General features: G+C 46.9%; 1 protein-coding gene across 1 annotated transcript in view; it reads right to left on the reverse strand.

Annotated features, from left to right (window-relative positions):
* Nucleotides 1-2,898: 2,898 nt before the first annotated feature.
* COG7 (component of oligomeric golgi complex 7) overlaps nt 2,899-24,810 on the reverse strand; it is an 89,771-nt gene continuing 67,859 nt past the window's right edge. Inside the window, exons 14-17 of the mRNA XM_004020838.5 lie at nt 23,981-24,064; nt 19,592-19,706; nt 6,068-6,211; nt 2,899-3,296 (exon numbers count right to left, since the gene is read on the reverse strand). Coding sequence (XP_004020887.2) covers nt 3,130-3,296; nt 6,068-6,211; nt 19,592-19,706; nt 23,981-24,064 — 510 coding nt within the window. The 3' untranslated portion in view covers nt 2,899-3,129. The remainder of the gene's footprint in view (nt 3,297-6,067; nt 6,212-19,591; nt 19,707-23,980; nt 24,065-24,810) is intronic.

Here is a 24,810-nt window from a genome sequence, read left to right on the forward strand (position 1 = left end):
GCTGGTGTAAAGATGGATGATGGTCCCACCTCTGAGAGCAGGTCTGAGTCAGGCAGATGGTCACTACTCTCCCCTCCGGATCTAGAGGGGAGAAGGGGTATCCTATTCTACCCTGGGGACTTATCAGAGCCTGAAAAATTAGCAGTTCCAAAATTGCCCAGGAATGGCGCTCTGTCATTCCCACCACTCTCTCCAGTGGGAAGGTAAATTACAGGTGCTGGAGGACTATGAAGGTAGCATCTACTATACACCTACCATCTGCTGTTAAGTGTTAGTTAGTCCCTCAGTCGTGTCTCTTTGGGACCCCATGGACTGCAGCCCACCAGGCTCCTCTGTCCATGAAATTCTTTAGGCAAGAATTCTGGAGTGGGTTGCCATTCCCTTCTCCAGAGGATCTTCCCCACCTAGGCATCCAACCCCAGTCTCCCACACTGCAGGCAGATTCTTTACTTCTGAGCCACCAGGGAAGCTCTTCATCTCATCTCATCTCAAGCACCCTTCAAATAACCCTATGAGTTAGGTACCATGATGACTCTTGTTTTCCAGATTTGGAAACAAGGCTCAGAGGGGTGAATGACTTTCCCAGGGTCACACAGCTGGACGGTAGCAAAGCTGGAATCAAGCCTGAGCCTGTCTTAGTGGCACTCACCGACACCGGCAGAGGTCACTGCAAAGAGGTTTCCACTTCAAAGCAGCACTTTCCACCTTCCAGGTCTCCAGCTCCCATTTTGAGGGAGGAGCCAACCTTGATCCCCGCCATGGATGGCTGTGATCCACCACGTGAGAAACCAAAATATTTTTCTTGGTGCAAGTTTGCAGCTAATGCTCTTTCAGGGCCAGCCAAACTGTTTCCAAAGGTATGGGGAACAGAAGGTATGTGAATTCCCTGGGAGACAGAACCAGAGGGAGATACGGCCCTCGCAGCCCGGTGGGGCTGTTTCAGAGGCTGAGGTCACAGTGGTGCCCCTCCCAGGGGGCTGGCAAGGGCAGGCTGACCTGGGTGGGATTAGGTGGAGCCAATGCCTCTGGGCTCCCAACCCTGCACATGGCCACTGAGTGACTCTGGGCAAGCCCCTTAGATCTCTCCAAGCCTCAGTTCCTTTGTTTGTGAAATATTCCCAGGCTCTGTGTTCCAGGAATGTGAGGCAATGGGTAGGAGACAAGGAAAGCCCACCCAGGCTTAGAACATGGTGCAGTTCAATTCAAAAGGAGCCTGTGAGGGACTCGGCTGCCTGCCCTTCTCCCAATTTTCAGGTGGCAAGAAATCCTGCATGGTCTAAGTCAGGGTTTCTCTACCAGAGGTGATTTTGCCTCCTGGACCATGTCTGGAGACACTGTTGGTTGTCACAACTCGGGCATCCAGTGGGTGGAGGCCAGTGATGCTACTCAACATCCCACAGTGCACAGGACACCCCACGACAGAGCTGTCCAGCCTGGCGGACGTCAGTCCTGCTCCGGTGCTCCCAGCCTCGCTTGCAGCTGGGGAGACGGCTGGCGAGCCAACATGGCCATGAGGCCTTGGAGGAAGTCACGGGTGGGGCTCTGGGAAGGCCTTTGCCTCCCCAGTGGAAGGGATGGAACTGCTGCTCGGCCACCCCCTCTCTGGCTCCTTCCTCTCTGGATGCGGATGCTGTACCTAGTTGCGGGAGGATGAAGCACCAAGCCCATAGGGGAACGTCAAGATCACAGAGAGGCTGGTCCTGACTCGGTCCAGCCACTAAATCAGTGCCCACAGCCACTACCATTTGACTCTCTGTTACTAGCAAAAATCAATTCTTATTTAAGTCACTCAAATTACATTATTCTGTTACTTATAGCCAACTAAAATCTTAACAGATACGGAAACTATTGACAAAAAAAAAGAAAAAAAAAAACCAAACACCTGATAGAGGGCTTTCTGTGGCTCAGCAGGAATATGCCTTCTAGTGCAGAAGACTGGAGTCTAATCCCTGGGCCAGGAAGATCCCACACGCCACATGGCAACTAAACCGGCGAGCCACAACTACGGAGCCTATGCTCGAAAACCCGGCAACCACCACTACTGAACCTACGTGCAGCAACTACTAAAGCCGCGTGCTCTAGAGCCTGTGCTCTGCAGAGGGAAGCCACTGCAGTGAGAAGCCCGAGCACCACAGCAAAGAGTAAGCCCTGCTTGCTGCAACTGGAGAAAAGGCTGCGTGCAGCAACGGGGCTTTTCAGTCAAAAGTTAATTCAAAGAAAAAAACCTGACAGAATCTGCATCGCCTGACGGGTCTTTTAAAAAAGGGAAAGTCAAAGTCCTTACCATGGCTTGCAGGACCTGCTATGATCTGCACCTCTTTCCTCCCTGACCTTGTCTCCGGCTTCCCACTTCCACTGCTGACCATGGACATGCCCAGGGCCTGGTCTGCCTTTGCCCTCAGCCTGAGCACTCCTCAGAGCTCGTCACCATACACAACCCTCATCCTTTAGGTCCTGAGGTTGCCCGCCCAGCTTTTCCCAGGCCACTGCCCCTTACGCCCTCTGGGCCCCCAGCACTAACATCCTAGATGATCTTAGTCAGAAAGGAAAGTAAAAGTGTTAGTTGCTCAATCGTGTCCAACTCTGCGACCCCATGGACTGTAGCCCACCAGGCTCTTCTGTCCATAGAATTCCCCAGGTGAGAATACAGGAGTGGATTGCCATGCTGCTCTCCAGAGAATGTTCCCAACCCAGGGATCAAACCTGGGTCTCCCACATTGCAGGCAGATTCTTTACCACTGAGCTTCCAAGGAAGCCAGACCTTAGTCAGTTTACCTGCCAATTCTCTCTCCCTCCCTGCTTTGGCCTCCTTCCTGGCCGAATCCCCAGTGTGGATAGCACAGCACATGGGGAGCACCCAAATATTCACTGAGTAAAAATGGAAAGAAAACATCCTTCTTTCATTTCACAGTATTTATTAATTGCACTTTTAAGATGGAATCATTTTTAAAAATTATCTGAAAATTCCTAATAAATAATTTACCTCTAATTTACAGGCTTCTTTTTGATTATACAAATGAACCAAGTCGTTTCAAAACAAGTTCTGGCCAATCCCAGGTGGATTTTTAGAGCAAGACCATTCTGGAGAGTTCTGTGGCCCCGACACTCTTGTCAGCAGGGGCATGGGGGTCAGTAGTCCACACTCCGCATGGCGGCCACCGTGGTGGCGAGGCGACGGGGCAGGCCTTTGCTGACCTGTCTGTAGTCCTCGGGCTTGGCCTTCAAGAGCATCACGATGTTCTGGAGGGTGCGGGACGGCTGCAGGCCCAGGGCGTCCATCACGTTGATCAGGTAGTCTGTGGGGTGGGAGCAGACGGACACAGACCAACAGACTCAGCACCAAGCGGACGAGCCCCAAGGGCCTCCCCGTAGAAGACGCCCCCCCAAGCTCCCTGATGCTGGCTGCCAGGTCTGCTCTCAGCCCGCCAGCCTTCACTCTGAGGGCGTTTTACAGGACAGTCAAATATGACTGTGAGCTCGGCCCAGGCCCAGGTCTGTTGCTGCTGCTGCTGCTAAGTCACTTCAGTCGTGTCCAACTCTGTGCAACCCCATAGACAGCAGCCCACCAGGCTCCCCCGTCCCTGGGATTCTCCAGGCAAGAATACTAGAGTGGGTTGCCATTTCCTTCTCCATTCTAAATAAATGAAGGAGTTGCCAACATCGCCACCACACACTCATCTCTGCAGCCCGATCAGCCGACCTCAGCTGAAGCTCTATACTGAGAACTCCTGGGTTCCCAGCCCTGCTCCCCAGTGGCCCCCACTGACCACATGGAAAATCCAAGGGGTCAGAAGACAGAGGGTTTATCTAAGCAGCTCCCAAAGGCCCCCCAGCAGAGCCCCTACAGGTGGGATGCAGATGGTGCTGGGGGCAATCCCTGGTGTAATGTGGCTCCCACAACTTCCAGATATAACCCCTTGGGGGACAAGTGAGGACAGATTCCTGAGCCTACCCCCAGACCCAGTCGATGAGAGTCTCCAAGAGAGGGGTGTGAAGGGCCTGTCCTGAAAAGGAGCACCCCCCCATCCTAGCTGGCAGGCAAGCTCAGGCAGCACAGGCAGAGTGGAGGAGAAAATGGGGTTTCCAAAGTCGGGGTGACCTCAGTGACTCCTCTGACCTCTCGTGTCTCCGCTTCCACCTGTGGAGGCAGTCAGTACCCTTGGTAGCATAGCTTAGGGGGTGAAGAGGGACAAGGACCGTGAACACGTCCCATGTGATGCAGGTGGTCAATGGCTGGGCGTTCTTTCCCTTCGTCCTTCCTGGGCAGCGCAGCCAGCCCTCTCCTTCTCCTCCCTCTCTTCCTGCTCCCAGGGGCTGGGAGACACATCACCCAGCAAGTTCCTCCCTACTTTCTGATCACTGCCTGCGTCAATCTCTCCTCCCCGACTAGGCTGGAGCTCCAGCGTGGCTCTGTCTCCCCTGTGTCTTCTTTCCGAGACCCGGCTCAGGGCACAGCCTGTAGTCGGTGCCTGCTCTGTCCTGGATGCCTGACCCCACGTCTCCCTCAGACAAGCCACTTCCCAGGAAGGGCACCACCAACCGGTCAGGCACCTGCCTCTGGCCCATGTGCACCCATAAAATTGTGGGCTCCCCTCGACTGCAGGCCAGGACCTGCAAAGTGGCAGCCCATGATCTACCACAACTTCTGTCCAGACAGCAAGAGTGCTTTTGTTTCAGTGTTTAACTTTGTGTCTTTAAGGTGTCCGTGTGCTGCCACAGACCTCACTGCTCCCTACTGTGTTACCACCGAGCAGCTTCCTGGGCCCTAAGCCCATACTCACTCCCTCCTGGTGGAAGCTCAGTGAGCACAGGAACTGTCCAGACCACTCTGGTTCTATCCTATCTCCTAGCACGATGGCTGCTAGGCAACAGATGCTCAGTCACTGCTGAGCGAGTGAAGAGGTGGATCTGGATGGGAGCTGATCAGCGGGGGCAGACGACATGTGGACAAGTGAACTCTAGGGGCCGCCCCCAAATCTCACTCGCTAGTTCTGCCGGTTCTCCTCTCAGTGCTCCCGCCTGTACTAACAGGGACCACTGATGAACACGGGAACCTCTTCATCTCTCCTCTGAACACGTGCCTGTGAGATGACGACAGCTGGCCACTGCTCTGTAACTGCTGAGAGCTGACCATGAATGAGCATAGCGAGGGGAGTCATGCAGCTGGGTTCGAGGCCTGGCTCCGTCGCTCACTGCCCCATGACCTGGCGGAAAGCATCTCACTTCTATTTCTGCTTCGGCAAAACCAGAGGCTGGGTTGCCCCTGTGCTCACTTGGGTCAAAGCCCTGGCTGGGTCCCCAGGCTGCTACTCTTCAAGGCTCCCATCACTCCCTCCCCTGACCATTCCAAGAGCTGCCTCCACCAAAAGAGCCGGCAAGTCAATAGAATGATACCAAGAAGGTGGGGAGATGCTCTGATCGCCTGCCTGCAGCACCCCAACCTCAGAGCACCTCCCACTGGGTGGCATCACCTCCAGGGACGTGTGCCAGCAGGAGGAGATGGGTACACGCCCCTGGACCTGGGAACCAGGCAGGTACTCGGGTGGAGACGGAGGGGTGACCCTGGTGAGGTGGCCCTGTGACACAAGTGCTCTGTGCCCCCGTTTCCTTATCAGAGCGCTGAAGGCAGGAGCGCCGACCTCACAGGGGAGTTTTGAAGATTGCGTAAGACAATGGGAGCGAGAGCTTGGCTCAGGATCTGCGTGCCTGCCTGTAGTGAGCACTTAATCAATGTCGGTTTGGATGATGATTATATGGATGAGCAGAAGGCAAGGCAGGGCAGGGCAGCATCACACCAGTCTGCCTCACCCACCTCACCCTGTCTCGCCAAGGCGCCCCTGAACGGCTCTCGGCCCTGGCAGCTATGAGAATCCCCGGGGACATCTGGCAAACTACTGGTGCCCAGGCTTCCACCCAGACTTGTCATGTCAGAACCTCTGGGGCGGGGACTGGAGAATCCACATTTTTAACAAAGCTTCCTAGACCAACGCCGAGCTGAAGCTGAGAGGAGACCTGGGACAACTTTCCTGGAGAGCTGGCCCTCCCCCCATCCACTGCAGGGACCCACCGATGTCAGTGGCCAGTTGCTTGGTGGAGTGTGGAGTGAGCTCGGGAATCTGCAGGATGGCGTCACAGTAGGTCTGCATCGTGGCTCTGGCGATGGAGCCCAGCCAGTTGTCGGCCATGTTGTCCAGCTCGGGCAGCTCATCCCCTGGAGAGGGAAAGACGGTCGTCACCAAAGAAACAGAGTCTGGTCAGGAAAAACTGCCCACTGACAGCTTGTACAGGTTTCCTTGGTAGCTCAGACAGTAAAGAATCCGCAGGCAATGCAGGAGATCCAGGTTTGATCCCGGGGTCGGGAAGATCCCCTGGAGAAGGAAATGTTAACCCACTCTAGTATTCCTGCCTGGAGAATCCCATGGACAGAGGAGCCTGACGGGTGGCAGTCCATGGGGTTGCAAACAGTCAGACACGACTGAGTGACTAACACGTTCACTTTCACCAGCTTGTACAGGGCTGTCCTGGGTGACCGGGGCCATGATAGGTGCCGCACGTATACACAAAGCTACGGTCTCGGTGGGCAACACAGGAAACAGAAGACAGTTACATCTTAGGTCAACTGGTATTGACTTAGTCTAAGGAGGAGTCAGAAGAGAGAGCAGTCAGGTGAGGTGGGACAACCTTAGCGGTCTCAAAGTCTGGGGGCCGATGCAGCCACACAGGCCAGGAGGAGTTCTGCACCTCCCCATCAGATGGCCCGCCCAGAGCCTGACTAGCAGACCAGGAGCTGACTGTCGTGTCTGTAACCCAGGTCAGAGGGAGTGGGGGAGCCTCCTAGGGCCCAGCACTCACACCTGGGCAGCACTTGCCTCCTCTGCCCAGAATCATGACTCCACGGCAGCTCCAGCTGCCTCCAAAGATCTCCCAATTCCCTGTGGCCAAAGCAGGGACCTCCACCAGGGAAGAGGACCGTGACACGGGGAGCCTGCAACCTTCTTGCAGGTGTCTGCTCTAGCCCACTGGGCAGGTGACCCTTGCACACATCATTTCACAGTTCCTGAGGTTCAATTTCCTCATGGGAATGATTTTTGAATCTCCCTCCTACTTATCATGTAACTAAGCCTCTAGCCCGTCAGGGTCCTCTGTCCGTGGAATTCTCCAGGCCAGAATACGGGAGTGGATAGCCATTCCCTTCTTCAGGGGATCTTCCTGCCCCAGGGATCGAACCCAGGTCACCCACATTTACCCTCTGAGCCACCAGGAAAGCCCGTATCTAAGCCAAAAAGTTCCTATTGGCTGTTTAACCATCTGCTTCATAAAACTTTCACTGTTAAAATGCTGGAAAAGAATATGAAGAAGAATTTATATACATGTGTAACTGAATTAGGTTGCTGTAAATGAGAAACACAACACTGTAAATCAACTGTACTTCAATAAAATCTTTAAAAAAGAAAAAACAGGAGGACTGGAATGCTAGTTCATTGGGTAATTCTTCCCAATTTTTTGCATGCTTGAAAATTTTCATAATAACATATTGAATGAAAGACTAAAAACAAAAAATTACCCAGGTCGGCTTCGTTTTTTTTGTTATGGTTTCAACCATTATTACAATGTTATTTCATGGCGGGAAGGTTTTTTTTTTTCCTTCTTAACAATGTTCAACCCAGAGCCTAGCACATGGTAAACAATTAATAAACATCTAAGCGAGTGAATGGAAACCACCATATACTCACTACATCTCTATATCTGTATCCGCTGCTGCTGCTGCTAAGTCACGTCAGTCGTGTCTGACTCTGTGCAACCCCATAGACGGCAGCCCACCAGGCTCCCCCGTCCCTGGGATTCTCCAGGCAAGAACACTGGAGTGGGTTGCCATTTCCTTCTCCAATGCATGAAAGTGAAAAAGTGAAAGGGAAGTCGCTCAGTCGTGTCCGACTCTTCGCGACCCCATGGACTGCAGCCCACCAGGCTCCTCCGTCCATGGGATTTTCCAGGCAGGAGTACTGGAGTGGGGTGCCATTGCCTTCTCCATATGTATCTGCAGTGAAACAATAAGCTATTATGCTCTTCCTGATGTAAGGCAACAGACGATAAATACAGCACTACATTCTCTTGCCAAAGAATGTGAACCTGAATTTAATCCTTATCAGTAAAAGATACAAAATGAAGTATTTCTAAATGAAATAACATGATGCCTGGGATTTGATTTACATAATCTAGCAAAAAATGTAAGCAGAATATATGAAGCAAGAAGCAGCCATTCTTAAACCCATGGGATAAGTGTCTGGGGTTTCACTGTACTAGTCTCATGACTTGGGTGTGTGTGTGGAAAATTCCATGAAAAATAGTTAAAAAAAAATTTCTTTTTAAGGTTGTCCTTTTTTTGTTTTATATTGGGAGCATTTTAAAACAGAGCACTTATTTACTTTTGGTGGTGCTTTGTCTCTGTTGCTGCACGAGCTTTCTCCATTCGCAGGTAGCCGGGTCTACTCTCAAGGTGCGATGCTAGGACGTCTCACTGCAGTGGCCTCTCTTGTTGAGGAGCACAGGCTCTAGGGCACACAGGCTTCAGCAGCTGTGGCACATGGGCTCAGCTGCCCTGAGGCATGTGGGATCTTCCTGGACCAGGAGTCAAACCAGCATCCTTCGCATTGCGAGGCAGATTCTTAACCACTAGACCACCAGGGAAGCCCCTACCAATTTTCTTTAAACTTAAAAAGCATATTAGTGGATTGCCCCAGCGGTCCAGTGGTTAAGACTCTGCCTGCCCATATAGGGGACACAGTCTGATCCCTGATCTGGGAAGATTCCACATGCAACAGGGCAACTAAGCCTGTGCGCGCTCTACAGCCTGCGCTCTGCAGGAAGCCCCCTCAATGAGAAGCTAGAGCACTGCAGCCAGAGAGTAGCCCCTGCTCACTACAACTAGAGAAGGCCCACAGGCAGCAACAAAGACACTGTGCAGACAGAAATAATAAAATTTTTTTAATTAAAAAATAAAAGGGGAAGGCAACAAGAGATCTTCCTCTTTAAAAAAAAGTATATTAGCCATTAGCATTAGATGAAAATAAAAATCACTTAGAGCCCTTGGATCAAGATGGTGACACACGAAGACCCTGAACTCACATCTTCCCCCCCCCACCCCCCCACCCCCCGGAGAGGCAGAGAAACAGCCTCACCAAAACCCCCACACAGCAGGGAGGGATCTCATGGACAGAGCCCCTCCCTGAGGAGCGAAGGGTCTGTCTGTGCCCCACCTCCGGTGCCCCGACCCTGGGACCTGCACCAGTCAGATGAGGTCCCCAAAACATCCAGCTCTGAAACCAGTGGGACCCGGGGGTGCTGTGGGGATCTGAGATACCCCTGTTGAGGAGCTTGAACACAGAGACTCATCCTGGAAACCAGAGCAAAGGCAGCAGTTTGAGAGGTGACCGGATTATACATGAAGGAAATTCAGCTGCTAGTCTTAAAGCTTCAGCCAGAGGCACGGGGAATATCCCAGGGTTATCCTGGGGCGGGAGAGGTGCTGGAAAACGCCATTCTGCATTCTCCCCCTCCCTCGGGGCACAGAGGGGCAAGCCAGACACGGCTTCCTGAAAGCTGAGGGTGTGGGCCCCCCCATGCTCCTTCTGCACCACTACAGGCAGGTGTGCCGTGCCCCCCGCACTCTTTCCCAACCCTGGTTCCCCACAGGGAACGCCTCGCCTGACTGATGACCAGAGGGGCTGATGCTCCTGGGCCCTGCAGGACCGTGGCAATCAGAAAGTCATTTTAACATTCTAACTTTTTTTTTACTGTTTCAGTATAATTTTATTAGCAGTTATTACATCAAAATTCACATTTATAGGATCCAAAGGACTGTCTTAGAAAGTATATGTAATTAGAGTTTAACAGCAAGATAGAACATATTCTCATTATAGCACAGCCCCCATAAAGAGTCAAGGATAACACGGAGAATTAAGTACATCTCTTGACAGACACAGAAATGAAGTCTGTATGCATAGTGTCACTTAAAAACAAAGTTCCATGGACGTATATACTAAGTCTATGGATGTGAATTTCAGTGGCAAATATCACTGACTTCCAAACAACTGACACCAAAGGGATGCCCAATCAAACGGTGGCTTTCATTCAATGTAGAGCAATGATAACTCTATAAAGAGACCTTGAATCCTTCAGCCTTGTAATAAGCTTTTATGCTGTGGCACTAATACAAAACACATCAACTGTAAGGCGTAGACTCTGACGCATTATGACAAAAAACCTTTTTCTATAAGAAAACACTGAGTTTTTTCCTCAGAACATGCTGAACATTTTTCTATCAGAAAATGCTGTGGTATTCTGGGCAAGATACCACACCCAGGACACCACACGGGAGACTGTAACACAACCGGTCTGCAGGAGAAAAAGGCCCATTTAATTGTCCTGAAGCTTCAACCTGAGGCACTGGCCTTAGGTTTGCCACACACCTATGGGCTACAGAGGTGTCCTCTGGGAAAGCAGGCAGGGAGATAACACTCTTGCCCCTCCCCTTGGCTTCACCCCTGCTCACTGGTGCCTCCCAGAAGGAGCTTCCACACTCCTCTGAAGTCCCTATTCTTGCAGCTGTCGCCCACAAGACACCTCCAGACCAAATCTTCCAGTCTGGAGGGCAGCAGGGTCCATGACTGCAGCCCCTGCATACTTTAAAAGCTGTTACCTGCAGATCTGGCTTCCAATCAGCCTGAATCTGGGCACTCAATGTAAACACCCCCTTAGGAACAGACAGGTCTTGGCACATCCTGGGGCCCATCAAGAAACAAACCAGGCTTCCTAGACAATCACAAAGGTTTAAGACACAACTGAGAGCTAAGGTGAAGCTGAGTGATAAGGTTCATTTCCTACACAAAGCCATTCCTTCAAGCCTGGGAGAGGGGGCTCTTTCACTTGTTACACAGAGGCCAACACAGACAGTCGAGCAAAATGCAGAAACAGATGAATAGTTTCCAAATGAAAGAAAGAGGCTGAACCTGAGCAAAATGCCTTAGTGAAACAGACATAAGTCATCTACCTGAAAAAGAGTTCAAACTCATGGTCGTAAAGATGGTCACCCAGCTTGGGCAAAGAATGGATGAATGGTGAGAATATCAACAAAAAGAGAGAAAAATATAAGAAAGTATCAAACAGAAATAATAGAGCTCAAGAATATGAGCTGAAAAATACATCAGTTCAACAGCAGACGAGATGAATCAGAAGGATGAATCACTGACCTGGAAGACAGAGTGGAACTCATGCAAACAGATCAGCAAAGAGAAAGAAGAATTTTAAAAAGTGAGGATAACTTAGGAGACATATTGGACAACATCGAGCAGAATAACGTTTGCATTATAGGGGTCCCAGAAGGAGAAGAGAGAAACGAGCAGAAAATTTATTTGAAGAATTAATGGCTGAAAACTTCCCTAACCTGAGGAAGGAAACAGAAATCAAGATCCAGGACACAGAGTTCCAAACAAGATGAACCCAAAGAGAACCACACCAACAGACTTTATAAGTGAGATCTCAAAAGTCAAAGAGAATCTTAAATGCAACAGGGGGAGAAAACACAAAACCTTGCTATATGCAAGGAAACCCCATAAGATGATCAGCTAATTTTTTTTTTTAATCAGCTGATATTTCAACAGAAACTCTTCAAGTCAGGGGGACTGGCATGTTATATTCAAAGTACTGAAAGGAAAAAAACTTCCAACCAAGAACAGTCTATCACTCAGGTTATCATTCAGAACTGAAAGAGAGATAGTTTTCAAGACAAGTAACAGTCAAAGGAGTTCATCACTACTAAATCAGCCTTGTAAGAAATATTAAAGGGTCTTCTGTAAGCTGAAAAGAAAAGGCACTAACTAATAACAAGAAAACATGAAAATAAAAATCTCTCTGGTAAAAGGTAAATATATGGTTATGGCAGTAGATGCGAGTATGAAAGCTAGTATGAAAGTTAAAACACAAAAGAGGTAAAATTAACTAAAAAAATTAGTCAAGGGATACTCAAAAAGATATATGACATAAAAAACTTAATGTGATGGGAAAGGTAAAAATGTAGCGTTTTTCAAAAAGCATTCAAGTTTAAGTTTCTACCAATTTAAAATATACTGAAGTATGTGTGTGTGAGACTATTATATGTGAACTTCATATAATAGTCAACCACAAAGCGAAAACCTACAGTAGATACACAAAAGATAATTAGAAAGGAATTGAACATAATACTAAAGAAATTCATCAAACCACCATGGAAGAGAGTTTGGTTCATATTCTGCCCGATCTGTATTCAATACTTTTACATGCAAACATGTATGCAGAAACAGACAAGGTGGGGTATTTTCAAAACAGAAACAATACTGTATGAATTACTTTGTATCTGCTTTTTTGTCTTAACAATAACAGATCTTTTCTGTCTTAACAATATATAAAATCCGTATTTTTGAAGACCTTATCTCTAGATACAAACAGTTCTACCTTTCATAAAGAAAATCAAAAAGAATTTTTCAACATTATGGATATGTCACAATATACTTATCTACTCCCTGAGTAATAGACATTTGGGTTTTCTAATTCTGTCCAATGAACCGCCTCATATGCACCTCTGTGGGCACATAAACATGGATTCCTCTAGGATGGGCATGCAGAGGAAGAGCTGCTGGATCAAAAAGGATGGGTGTCCTTTAGCTGTTGATGGAAATCACCCTCCAGACAACCTTTATCAATTTATACTCCTAGGGTCTAATCTTTGGTTCTCTTCTTCTACAAGTCATGAGATAGGTCATACATGTGGTAGAACATATTAAAAAAAACTACATGTCTTACAGAACAACCATAAAGCCAATGCCAGTGCAACCACGTCTATGCTCAAGACAGAGGCCCCTGCCAGGGCCTGAAATCCCCCCATGCCTCTCCAGTCACACGTAGCAGGGTCCCAGGTGCCATGATCTGCATCCCCCAGCAAGCCTTCGAGCTGTGGCTGTTCACATTCTGCCTCACCTCTGTGGCTTGATAATATGTTTGTGAGAATCATCCATGTCAGTATGTAGCTTGTTCACCTTTAATGCTGCACACTATTCCATTCCATGACTGCACCATACTGTAGGTGTCCACTGACTGTCGATGGATATTCGGTTTGTGGCTTCTGGTCTGTGGCTATTACCAAGTCACCACAAATATCCTCACAGATATGTATGGGGGCGCCTGTTGAAGAGGTTCTAGGATATACATCTAGGAGTAAACCTGACAGGCTGAGGGTATGCACACGGTCACTCCCATTAGAAAATGCCAAACTGTTTTCAAAGTGGATGCACCGACTGATAGTGGTGGTGAGTGTTCTCCGGTCTTTTCTGGCCTCACCATAGAGCTTAACAGACCTTAGTTCCCTGACCAGGGATCGAACCAATATCCTCAGCAGTGAAAGCGCAGAGTCCTAACCACTGGATAGCCAGGGAAGTCCCCTAGTCTTTTCTTCTTGCATTTATATACACAGAAGTTTTTTTTTAATGGACTCATACTGTATACTGCATTAAATATTTTTGTAATCTCAAAAATGACAGAATGACCTCTGTTCATTGCCAAGCAAACCATTCAATATCACAGTAATCCAAGTCTATGCCCCAACCACTAATGCAGAAGCTGAAGTTGAATGGTTTTATGCTAACCCTACAAAACATTCTAGAATTAACACCAAAAAAGATGTTCTTTTCATCACAGAGGACTGGAATGTAAAAGAAGGAAGTCAAGAGATACCTGGAGTGACAGCCAAGTTTGGCCTTAGAGTACAAAATGAAGGGCAAAGGCTAACACAGTTTTGCCAAGAGAACAAAATGGTCATAGCAAACATCCTTTTCCAACAACACAAGAGATGACTCTACATGTGGACATCACCAGATGGTTAATACTGAAATCAGATTGATTATATTCTTTGCAGTTGAAGACAGAGAAGCTCTATACAGTCAGCAAAAACAAGATTGGGAGCTGACTGTGGCTCAGATCAGTTCAGTTCAGCTCAGTTCAGTCGCTCAGTTGTGTCCGACTCCTTGTGACCCCATGAATCACAGCATGCCAGGCCTCCCTGTTCATCACCATCTCCCAGAGTTCACTCAGACTCATGTCCATCGAGTCCGTGATGCCATCCAGCCATCTCATCCTCGGTCGTTCCCTTCTCCTCCTGCCCCCAATCCCTCCCAGCATCAGAGTCTTTTCCAATGAGTCAACTCTTTGCATGAGGTGGCCAAAGTACTGGAGTTTCAGCTTTAGCATCATTCCTTCCAAAGAAATCCCAGGGTTGATCTCCTTCAGAATGGACTGCTTGGATCTCCTTGCAGTCCAAGGGACTCTCAAGAGTCTTCTCCAACACCACAGTTCAAAAGCATCAATTCTTTGGCGCTCAGCCTTCTTCACAGTCCAACTCTCACATCCATACATGACCATTGGAAAAACCATAGCCTTGACTAGATGGACCTTAGTCGGCAAAGTAGTCTCTGCTTTTGAATATGCTATCTAGGTTGGTCATAACTTTTCTTCCAAGGAGTAAGCGTCTTTTAATTTCATGGCTGCAGTCACCATCTGCAGTGATTCTGGAGCCCAAAAAAATAAAGTCTGACACTGTTTCCATTGTTTCCCCATCTATTTCCCATGAAGTGATGGGACCGGATGCCATGATCTTCGTTTTCTGAATGTTGAGCTTTAGGCCAACTTTTTCACTCTCCTCTTTCACTCTCATCAAGAGGCTTTCGAGTTCCTCTTCACTTTCTGCCATAAGGGTGGTGTCATATGCATATCTGAGGTTACTGATATTTCTGCCAGCAATCTTGATTCCAGCTTGTGTTTCTTCCAGTCCAGCATTTCTCATGATGTACTCTGCATATAAGTTAAATAAGCAGGGTGACAATATACAGCCTTGACGTACTCCTTTTCCTGTTTGGAACCAGTCTGTTGTTCCATGTCCAGTTCTGAGTGTTGCTTCCTGACCTGCATACAGATTTCTCAAGAGGCAGGTCAGGTGGTCTGGTATTCCCATCTCTTGAAGAATTTTCCACAGTTTACTGTGATCCACACAGTCAAAGGCTTTGGCATAGTCAATAAAGCAGAAATAGATGTTTTTCTGGAACTTTCTTGCTTTTCCATGATCCAGCGGATGTTGGCAAATTGATCTCTGGTTCCTCTGCCTTTTCTAAAACCAGCTTGAACGTCAGGGAGTTCACGGTTCACGTATTGCTGAAGCTTGGCTTGGAGAATTTTGAGCATTACTTTACTAGCATGTGAGATGAGTGCAATTGTGCAGTAGTTTGAACATTCTTTGGCATTGCCTTTCTTTGGAATTGGAATGAAAATTGACCATTTCCAGTCTTGTGGCCACTGCTGAGTTTTCCAAATTTGCTGGCATATTGAGTGGCTCGGATCATGAACTCCTTATTGCCAAATTCAGACTTAAATTGAAGAAAGTAGGGAAGACCACTAGACCATTCAGGTATGACCTAAATCAAATCCCTTATGATTATACAGTGGAAGTGACAAATAGATTCAAGGGATCTGATAGAGTGCCTGAAGAACTATGGACAGAGGTTCATGACCTTATACAGGAGGCAGTGATCAAGACCACCCCCAATAAAAAGAAAAGCAAAAAGGCAAAACGGTTGTCTGAGGAGGCCTTACAAATAGCTGAGAAAAGAAAAGAAGTGAAAGGCAAAGTAGAAAAGGAAAGATATACCCATCTGAATGCAGAGCTCCAAAGAATAGCAAGGAGAGATAAGAAAGCCTTCCTTAGTGATCAGTGCAAAGAAATAGAGGAAGACAATAGAATGGGAAAGACTAGAGATCTCTTCAAGAAAATCAGAGATACCAAGGGAACTTTTCATGCAAAGATGGGCACAATAAATGACAAAGCATAGGGACCTAACAGATGCAGAAGACATTAAGAAGAGGTGGCAAAAATACACAGAAGAACTATACAAAGAACATTTTCATGACTCAGATAACCATGGTGGTGTGATCACTCACCTAGGCCAGACATTCTGGAATGTGAAGTCAAGTGGGCCTTAGGAAGCATCACTACGAACAAAACTAGTGGAGGAGACAAATTCCAGCTGAGCTCTTTCAAATCCTGAAAGATGACACTGTGAAGTGCTGCACTCAATATGCCAGCAAACTTGGAAAACTCAGCAGTGGCCACAGGACTGGAAAAGGTCAGTTTTCATTCCAGTCCCAAAGAAAGGCAATGTCAAAGACTATTCAAATACTGCACAATTGTACTCATCTCACACACTAGCAAAGTTATGCTGAAAATTCTCCCAGTGAGGCTTCAGCAGTACGTGAACTAAGAACTTCCAGATGTTCAAGCTGGATTTAGAAAAGGCAGAGGAACCAGAGATCAAATTGCCAACATCTGTTGGATAACTGAAAAAGCAAGAGAGCTCCAGAAAAACACCTACTTCTGCTTTATTGACTATGCCAAAGCCTTTGGCTGTGCAGATCACAACAAACTATGGAAAATTCTTAGAGAGATGGCAATACCAGACCACCTTACCTGCTTCCTGAGACATCTGTGTGTAGCTCAAGAAGCAACAGTTAGAACTGGACATGGAACAACAGACTAGTTCCAAATCAGGAAAGAAGTACATCAAGGCTGTATACTGTCACTGTTTATTTAACTTATATGCAGAGTACATCATGCTAAATGCCAGACTGGATGAAGCACAAGCTGGAATCAAGATTGCTGGGAGAAATATCAATAACCTCAGATACGCAGATGACACCATCCTTATGGCAGAAAGAGAAGAGGAACTGAAGAGCTTCTTGATGAAAGTGAAAGAGGAGAGTGAACAAGCTGGCTTAAAGCTCAACATTCAGAAAACTAAGATCATGGCATCCGGTCCCATCACTTCATGGCAAATAGATGGGGAAACAATGGAAACAGTGACAGATTATTTTTGGGGGGCTCCAAAATCACTGCAGATGGTGACTGCAGCCATGAAATTAAAAGACACTTGCTCCTTGGAAGAAAAGCTATGACCAAACTAGACAGCATATTAAAAAGCAGAGACATTACTTTGCCGACAAAGGTCCATATGGTCCAAGCTATGGTTTTTCCAGTAGTCATGGATGGATGTGAGCGTTGGATCATAAAGAAAGCTGAGAGCCAAAGAATTGATGCTTTAAACTGTGGTGTTGGAGAAGACTCTTGAGACTCTCTTGGACTCCAAGGAGATCAGTCAATCCTAAAGGAAATCAGTCCTGAATATTCATTGGAAGGACTGATGCTGAAGCTGAAGTTCCAATACTTTGGCCACCTGATTCAGAGAACTGACTCACTGGAAAAGACCCTGACACTGGGAAAGATGGAAGGCAGGAGGAGAAGCAGACGACAGAGGATGAGATGGTTGGATGGCATCACTGACTCAATGGACATGAGTTTGAGCAAGCTCCGGGAGTTGGTGATGGACAGAAAAGCCTGGCATGCTACAGTCCATGAGGTTGCAAAGAGTTGGACACAACTGAGAGACTGAACTGAACTGAATGTGTTAATGATTGTATAGCATTTAGTTATATGGATATACCAAAAAATTTCTAATCAAAATTTCTACAGTTTCACATTTATTTTTCTTTCTGATGCTTTGCTTTTATAAACAATGCTGGGACACACATTCATAGCGTTATACTCGTCATTATTTTATTAGCACACTTACATAGCAGAATTCCTGATCTAAAAGGTATATACATTTCTAAGGCCTTTGACCTTATGTCAAATAGTCCTTCAGGAATTCAAACTGTACAATTTAAACTGTTTTCCTCCACCTTGCCAACTATTAAATAAACGCTTAAAATATATGGATAGGAATGCAGTCAATTTGATGTTATAAAAAATGAACTATGTCACTTTCATTGCAGCTCTTTGAGAATTACTGAGGTTAAACATTTCTTTATATGTTTTAGCTTATTTGAATGCCTTCAGGTTATTTACTTATTTTTCTGTGGGTGTTCACTTTTTTCTTACTGATTCATAAGAACTTTTATAAAATGAGGATATTAACCATCATCTATCATATATGTTGCTATTTTTTCCAGCTTACCATTTATATTTTTTACAATTTCTTTCATTTCAAAGTCTTCTCTTCCTTATCCCTAAGATTAATTACTACTCACTCATAGATTAGCTTAGCAGGTTTCACATTTTAAATCTGAGTTTTAAACAGAATTATTCTTTTTTTCAAAAATTATATGAGTATCAGGGACTTCCCTGGCGGTCCAATGGTTAAGACGCCACGTTTCCACTGCAAGGAGCCTGGTCAGGGAACTGAGATATGTCAGGTGGCGTAGCCAAAAAATTATATGAGTATCATCAATATTTAGAATCCTATGAAACTTACAGATTTTATTTGTATTACTTTTACAAACAGTTTGTGGAAATTTGACAACAATCCTGATTCCCTGTGGGATAAAAAGCTTGATGTATTGATTCAGTCAAATGCACTGATTATTTGGAACAATTTCTCTTTTCTCATTAATCTTTGTGTGAAAGCCTAAATGAGAGGTATGGGGTTTTCTCAGTACTCATGTAGTTTTACCATTACACGTCTATCCGCTTCTTCTTTATATATACATTGGTGCTGCGCTACTGGACACACTAGGGTACCTGGCTACTACAGGTCCACTATGGAATCCACCTGTTACCCACATAAAGAATCATTTAGTCCTAGTTATTATCTTCCGATTTGATTCAACTTCTCCTAACAGTGATGTAGTCATCTTTTTTTTTAATCTGTATTTTTTTTAATCTGTATGAAATCCCTTTTAGCAACCCTTAATTTATAATCTTTCAATGTGATTTTATTTTCAGTGTGGTGCCTTTTCTTGAGCTGCTGAATCCTTTATACACCAAGTGATTCTTTTTTTCTGTCTGTTCAGCCTTAAAGAGGGAGGCCTATCGTGCCCAATTTAGAGATAAGATGATTTTTGATCAGAGAGTACGTGGCCCCTGTTCAAATCTGTCAGGCCAAGATAATGAGGAAAAGGAAACGTGTTCATGTGTTGTATTTTTACCTTGTCAGTTTATAGACCCAGGAGCCTTGGGGAGTTGGGAGCTTGCTGCAGTCAGAGGCAATTGGACAGGAAATGCAAACCTCTGTGCTGGAGAGTTTATTTTTGTTCTGACAAAAACTGTTCTTACAAGGGTCCACTTTACTCCACTCGTGGCCCACAGAGAGGGGGAGCAGAGAGAGCGCATCTAGCAAACGCCTCACCCCGTGAGCTCCCTTCTGTCATTGGTGAACGCCTATGAGCCCAGGCCCACCTGCCACCACCTTCCCACACCTTCCCACTGAGGGCACTGGGGGCGGTTCACCCAGGGACACCCTGCACAGTGAGCCTTCCCTTACCCACTCCGACCTGCAAAAGTCCCTCGGCAGGTACAATAAGAGAACCCCAATCTGTCCCAGTCACTCCTGCGCACTCTGACACCTATTTCACTGGGAGTGTGGAGGACACGTGTGCGCTGCGGGTGAGGCTGCGAGGAGCCTGCGAGGAGCCTGTGATCATATCCCAGCCCACGGCTCCCTGTCCCGCACGTCTCTCTCACCTTGCTCAGGAGGAAATGGCAGCTTCCCGGCATGCAAGGCCAGCTCTAAGGCTGAGTCCTCCTGAGTCACAAACGGCTCCAGGTTCAGGGGGAGGGACATGATATACTGCCCGATCTGAAACAAAAGAGAGCGCGGTCAGCCCGGCGCTGACGCATGCGTGTAGCGACTGCATGCAGGGCGTTCATGTGAAGGCCAACGGTGGGCAGACGAAACTGCGCGAGACCTGCTGGCAGCCCCAGGCCTGATCTGCCCAGTGTGTGGTAATATGGGTTAGGCAACGTCTGAAAAATAAGAGCACTGCCAGTCTGCATGTAGACCATAGATTTCATCCTTCTCACTAATGGCCTCAATATTTCTGGAATGCATTCAATGTGAGCTCTACCTCAAATGAGTAATGGATTACCAGAGTGCTTTGTAAAACTTAAAGCGCTTGTGTAAATATGTTATTATTATTGTTCATGGATGAAAAAAACCGGTAAGATGCTAATGTCAACAAGTGCATGGTCAAGCAAGAATTTCAATCGTGTCTTCTGGATTTGGATCTGCGTCTCTTCCTTCCAGGTTACTGAAACGGGTGAAGGAAGAAATTCTGTTGGGGGAGGGGGAAAAAAAAGCAGTTTATAAGTTAATTTGGAGGGGAAATTATGTGTTTTCATAATACAAACTCTAGAAAACCTTCTTGGTTGGTGAGGAATCGCAAAGGTAGGGTTACAAGACATTAGAGATGAGCCATAAAGTAACTCAGGGTTAGTCATGTGTGTGTCATCATGGATACATTTTAGACACCTATTTCTATTACAACTCACAATTGTTTAGTACAAAGTAAAGGTACGCATAAGATATGTTTCGTTCCAAAATGAAATTGATTTTCAGGTTATGACAATGTGATATATATTTTCTTAAAAAAGCACTGGAGCCTGTTGCTTTTTTTTTTTGTCTTCATACTGATTCTATACATTCATTCCCACTTAAGAGTTGATACTGATTCTGCCAGCTAACGTCCCAGGACTATCTGAGAAAGATCTTCTCAGTCTGGCCTTACATACGCTCATACTGTGGCAGGTGTCCAGAAGTTAAGGCAGACTCCCAAAAGCTACCAGCCCAGATTAGCGCCTTCATTTCCAAATATTTAATGCAGCCCATTGTGCGAATAAGAAATTGTTAGTTTGGTGTCCTTTTAAAGAGGTCCATACACAGATGGTAAAATAAATGAAACCAGCACCTTTTCCTTTCATTTACTTACCACAATCTTTCATTCAAACTGGACAAGTGGTTGCGTACCTTGCTAATAACCACAACCACTGTACATTACAGCTTGAAATGGTAACAAAATCACCATTTTCCCCCAAGGCTGGAGGAAGAGAAGGATGCTGACTTTTGGGGTTAGAATTTCTTCGTTTCAGTTCCACTCAGCCAGTACTTCCTGAATACCTACTATGCGCAGAGATCACAGGCGTATTCTTGTATTTGGTACCTCTTTCACCTGTAGCCAGTTTTACTTGAAATAAAAATCATCATCATTATGCCTTGCATCTATGCTGTTTCATTTTTTCCAAGGACGTTCTGTTTCATCCCCTCATAATGCTCACACAGTTCTGTGTGGGTGAGGGCACCCACCAACAAGGCAAAGTGTCAGGTACAAATTTTCAACCATCTGACACCTCGAACTTCAATTAATGGGCCTCAGATTGTGGGGATCACTGTGATTCCTAGAGAGATTCCATGACACCAGGTTTCTCTTGGGAGTTCTACATTTATTTTTTAGAATTCAATGTGGGAAAAGATGTTTCTCATCAGACCTCTAGAGGTTTGTCTACTGTTCTCACATGTTCAATAAATACTCGCCAATATCCTGTCCAGGTAAGCACAGTGACTCAGGAAACATGAAACCCTCTCTGGCCGGAGGACCAGGGTTTGAGTTCTGGCTCTCCCACTGTGTGACGTTGGGCACCTTACTTTACCAGCCGGGGCCTTGGTTTCATCATCTCTGAAATGAGGGTGATCTCACACTTACTTCAAAGGGCTGTGGCAAGGATGAAATTAATCCTGTGTGAGACACACATACAGCATCCTGGCATCCTAAGAGAGCGGCCGCCGGATAAATGTTCCCCGCCCCACTCCCATCCCCCAGAGCCTCGGTGCTGCTGATGTGAAAACATGGCTGCCACCAACCGGCTCGCTAAGTTGTTGTGAAGATAAACCTTGGCCTAGGACTTCCCTGGTGGTCTGGTGGTTAAGAATCCGCCAGCCAATGCAGGGCAACACTGGTTCGATCCCCAGTCTGGGAAGATCCCACATGCCTCAGGGCACCTCACCCTGTGCTCCTCGACTACTGAAGCCCTCACACCCCAGAGCCTGTGCTCCACCACAGGAGAAGCCACTGCGTCTAGAGAAAGCCCAAGCACAGCAACAAAGATCCAGCAGGACCAAAAAGGATAGCTACATGATTTTTAAAAAGTCAATCTGAAAACCTTCCGAGTCCCTTCTGGAAAGCAACATCATTTCTAGAATCAATTTACAGTGCAACACACAAGTCTGGAGAAGGAAATGGCAACCCACTCCAGTATTTTTGCCCGGAGAATCCCACGGACAGAGGAGCCTGGCAGGCTACCGTCCATGGGGTCGCAAAAGTCGGACATGACTTAGCGGCTAAACCACCACCGCCACACAAATCTCAATCCTAAAAATGAGAGTCTTCTCGTTGGCTGTAAAGACTGCTCACATTTTTTGGCTCCCTCAGTCCAGGATAACTGCCCTGAAAACAGGAAAACAACTGCCTTGTGCACAATGACACTGCTCAGTGAAGAGTGTGGAAGGTCATTCTCTTTGCTACTCACCAGTGCGATCACACAGGCTTCCTCTAACTGTGCCGTGTTTACTTTTAAAATTCTTTCCCATCTTTTCAGTAGTCATGACTTACAAAAGGGTGGGTCCTAAAGTGAATGCTCACGGCAGAGATCACCCACCTCAAAATCACCCCTGAAAAAATCACAGAACTCTCCCAGAGTGTGGGGAAGACATGACTGGGATCTGCTGCTCCCGGATGGTATTTCTTAGGTTCGCTGACATTTAAAAACAACGGAGCTGTGTTGCATACAAGGTTATCGTTACCATCTTTCTAAATTCCATACATATGCGTTAGTACCTGTATGCGAGACAGCAAAAGAGACACAGATATATAAAACAGTCTTTTGGACTCTGTGGGAGAGGGAGAGGGTGGGATGATTTGGGAGAATGGCATTGAAACATGTGTAATATCATATATGAAATGAAAAAAAAAAAAGCAACTGGTGTATACTTCAATTAAAAAAATTTAAAAAAATAAAACTTTTTCAGATTTAACTATTAAAAAAACAATGGAGCTGGACTGCAGGAAGGGCAATGAAAGGAGAGGCCACGTGCAGATGTTTGGGAGACAATCAGCTCCCAAGGGTGAAAGGTGAAGGGGCAAAGGCCTTGAGGTGCACCTGTACCCCTGCAAGGCTCACTCTGCTCTTTGTTAACATTAAGCCTGTATAACTAAAATTCTTGTAGAGATTTACTTGAAAGTCAAAGTATTAAGTCGCTCAGTTGTGTCCGACTCTTTGCAACCCCATGGACAGGCTCCTGTGTCCATGGAATTCTCCAAGCAAGAATACTGGAGTGGGTAGCCATTCCGTCCTCCAGGGGATCTTCCCAACCAAGGGATCAAACCCAGGTCTTCCATACTGCAGGCAGATTCTTCACCGTCTGAGCCACCAGGGAAGAGATGTACCTGCTGCTATGAAATTAAACATGAGCACACGGGCCTGGTATAAGGTAGGTGCTCACAACATGTTTCTTTGGATTTGAACTCAGAACTACGATACACTGTTCTTCTGAAAAGTCATGAAGAATCTGACCACCATGCTTCCCATCTTCCCAAGTTCTGAATCTCCTACTGCAATGGTTTCCCACATCTTTGATCCAGGGACCAGTTTCATGGCAGACAACTTTTCCATGGCTGGGGTTTGGGGATAATTCAGGTGCATTACATTTATTGTGTACTTTACTCCTATTATTATTGCATCAGCTCTACCTCAGATCATTAAGCACTAGATCCTAAAGGTTGGGGACCCCTGTCCTATTGGACTCACACTTTGAAGCCCTCAGGTTTTGGCTACATCTCACATTGAGAGGGATGGGGCAGGGGCAGGAATGTGTTAGGCTCCAAAATCCACGTGTTTCATCAGCTGACTTAAGGAAGTCAGCTGCATTTCCTTAAACTCCTGGCTATGGATGGAGACTGTCCCAAAGCACAGGTCCAGACAGCACCGGGGCGGCCAGGACCACTGCACCTGGAAGGGTCAGACAAGAAGTGGTCTCAGACGCTGTGATCAGCACAGAGCGAAGTGTGCAGAGGCTCTTACGTTGCTGATGTACTCGAGCGGGGTGAGACTGAAGGTGGGCAGGTCATCGGTCAGGGTTTCTCCAATGCCAGCAGTGTTCCAGCTCTAAAGGAGGAAGGAGAGGAAGCAGTCAGGGTCCCAGCGCCCAGGCAGCACGGGAAAGCACACGAAGAACGCGGCACCCGCCGCAGGCGCTGCCTCTGCTCAGAGCCGGCCTCTGGCGTCATCGCCACGTGGTAGAGCAGGGGTTTCTCTTCCTCCAGTCATCACGGGGAAGCCCGCCACAGAGGAGGCAATCCTTTCTCTCTGCATCCTTTCTGATCCATAAAAATCTACAAAGCAGGAAGTCCCGCCTTCTCAACTCAACTATTCAATGGGAACCGACACTCTCTGTTCGCCTTTCTTGGAAGGTGAGAGAAAGAGCTGGTTATTCTTGTTCTGGGTTTCTCTGCCGGGCACAGGTAGCCTCACTAACTCTGGGGTCGTCAGCCTGCACTCTGTAGAGACCAGGACTCCCCTCTAAAATCCTCTCCAGAGACCATATCTGAGTCAGAAGCCCTGTCCAGTTACAGGAATATCCAAACCATGTTCACCAACACTGCTGCCACTAAGGTAAAACTGCTGCTTTTGATCCACCTGCTTCCTGGATCTAGGTCTCAGCTGACTCAGAACTCAGTGGGAAAGGGATGAGAAGGATGCTCCAGACCCCACCGGCAGCCCCTCTGTCCTCTCCTGAACGCCCTTCTGGAGACCTGCAGCACTGACATGTCTCCTTTTGGCATTTTAGTGGAACCACGACATCACTGTGGCGCCTTCCTGGGCTCCTCTATAGAGTCAGGCCAGTTACCGGT

This window comes from Ovis aries, chromosome 24, assembly GCF_016772045.2.
Source record: "Ovis aries strain OAR_USU_Benz2616 breed Rambouillet chromosome 24, ARS-UI_Ramb_v3.0, whole genome shotgun sequence".
Taxonomy (NCBI): domain Eukaryota; kingdom Metazoa; phylum Chordata; class Mammalia; order Artiodactyla; family Bovidae; genus Ovis; species Ovis aries.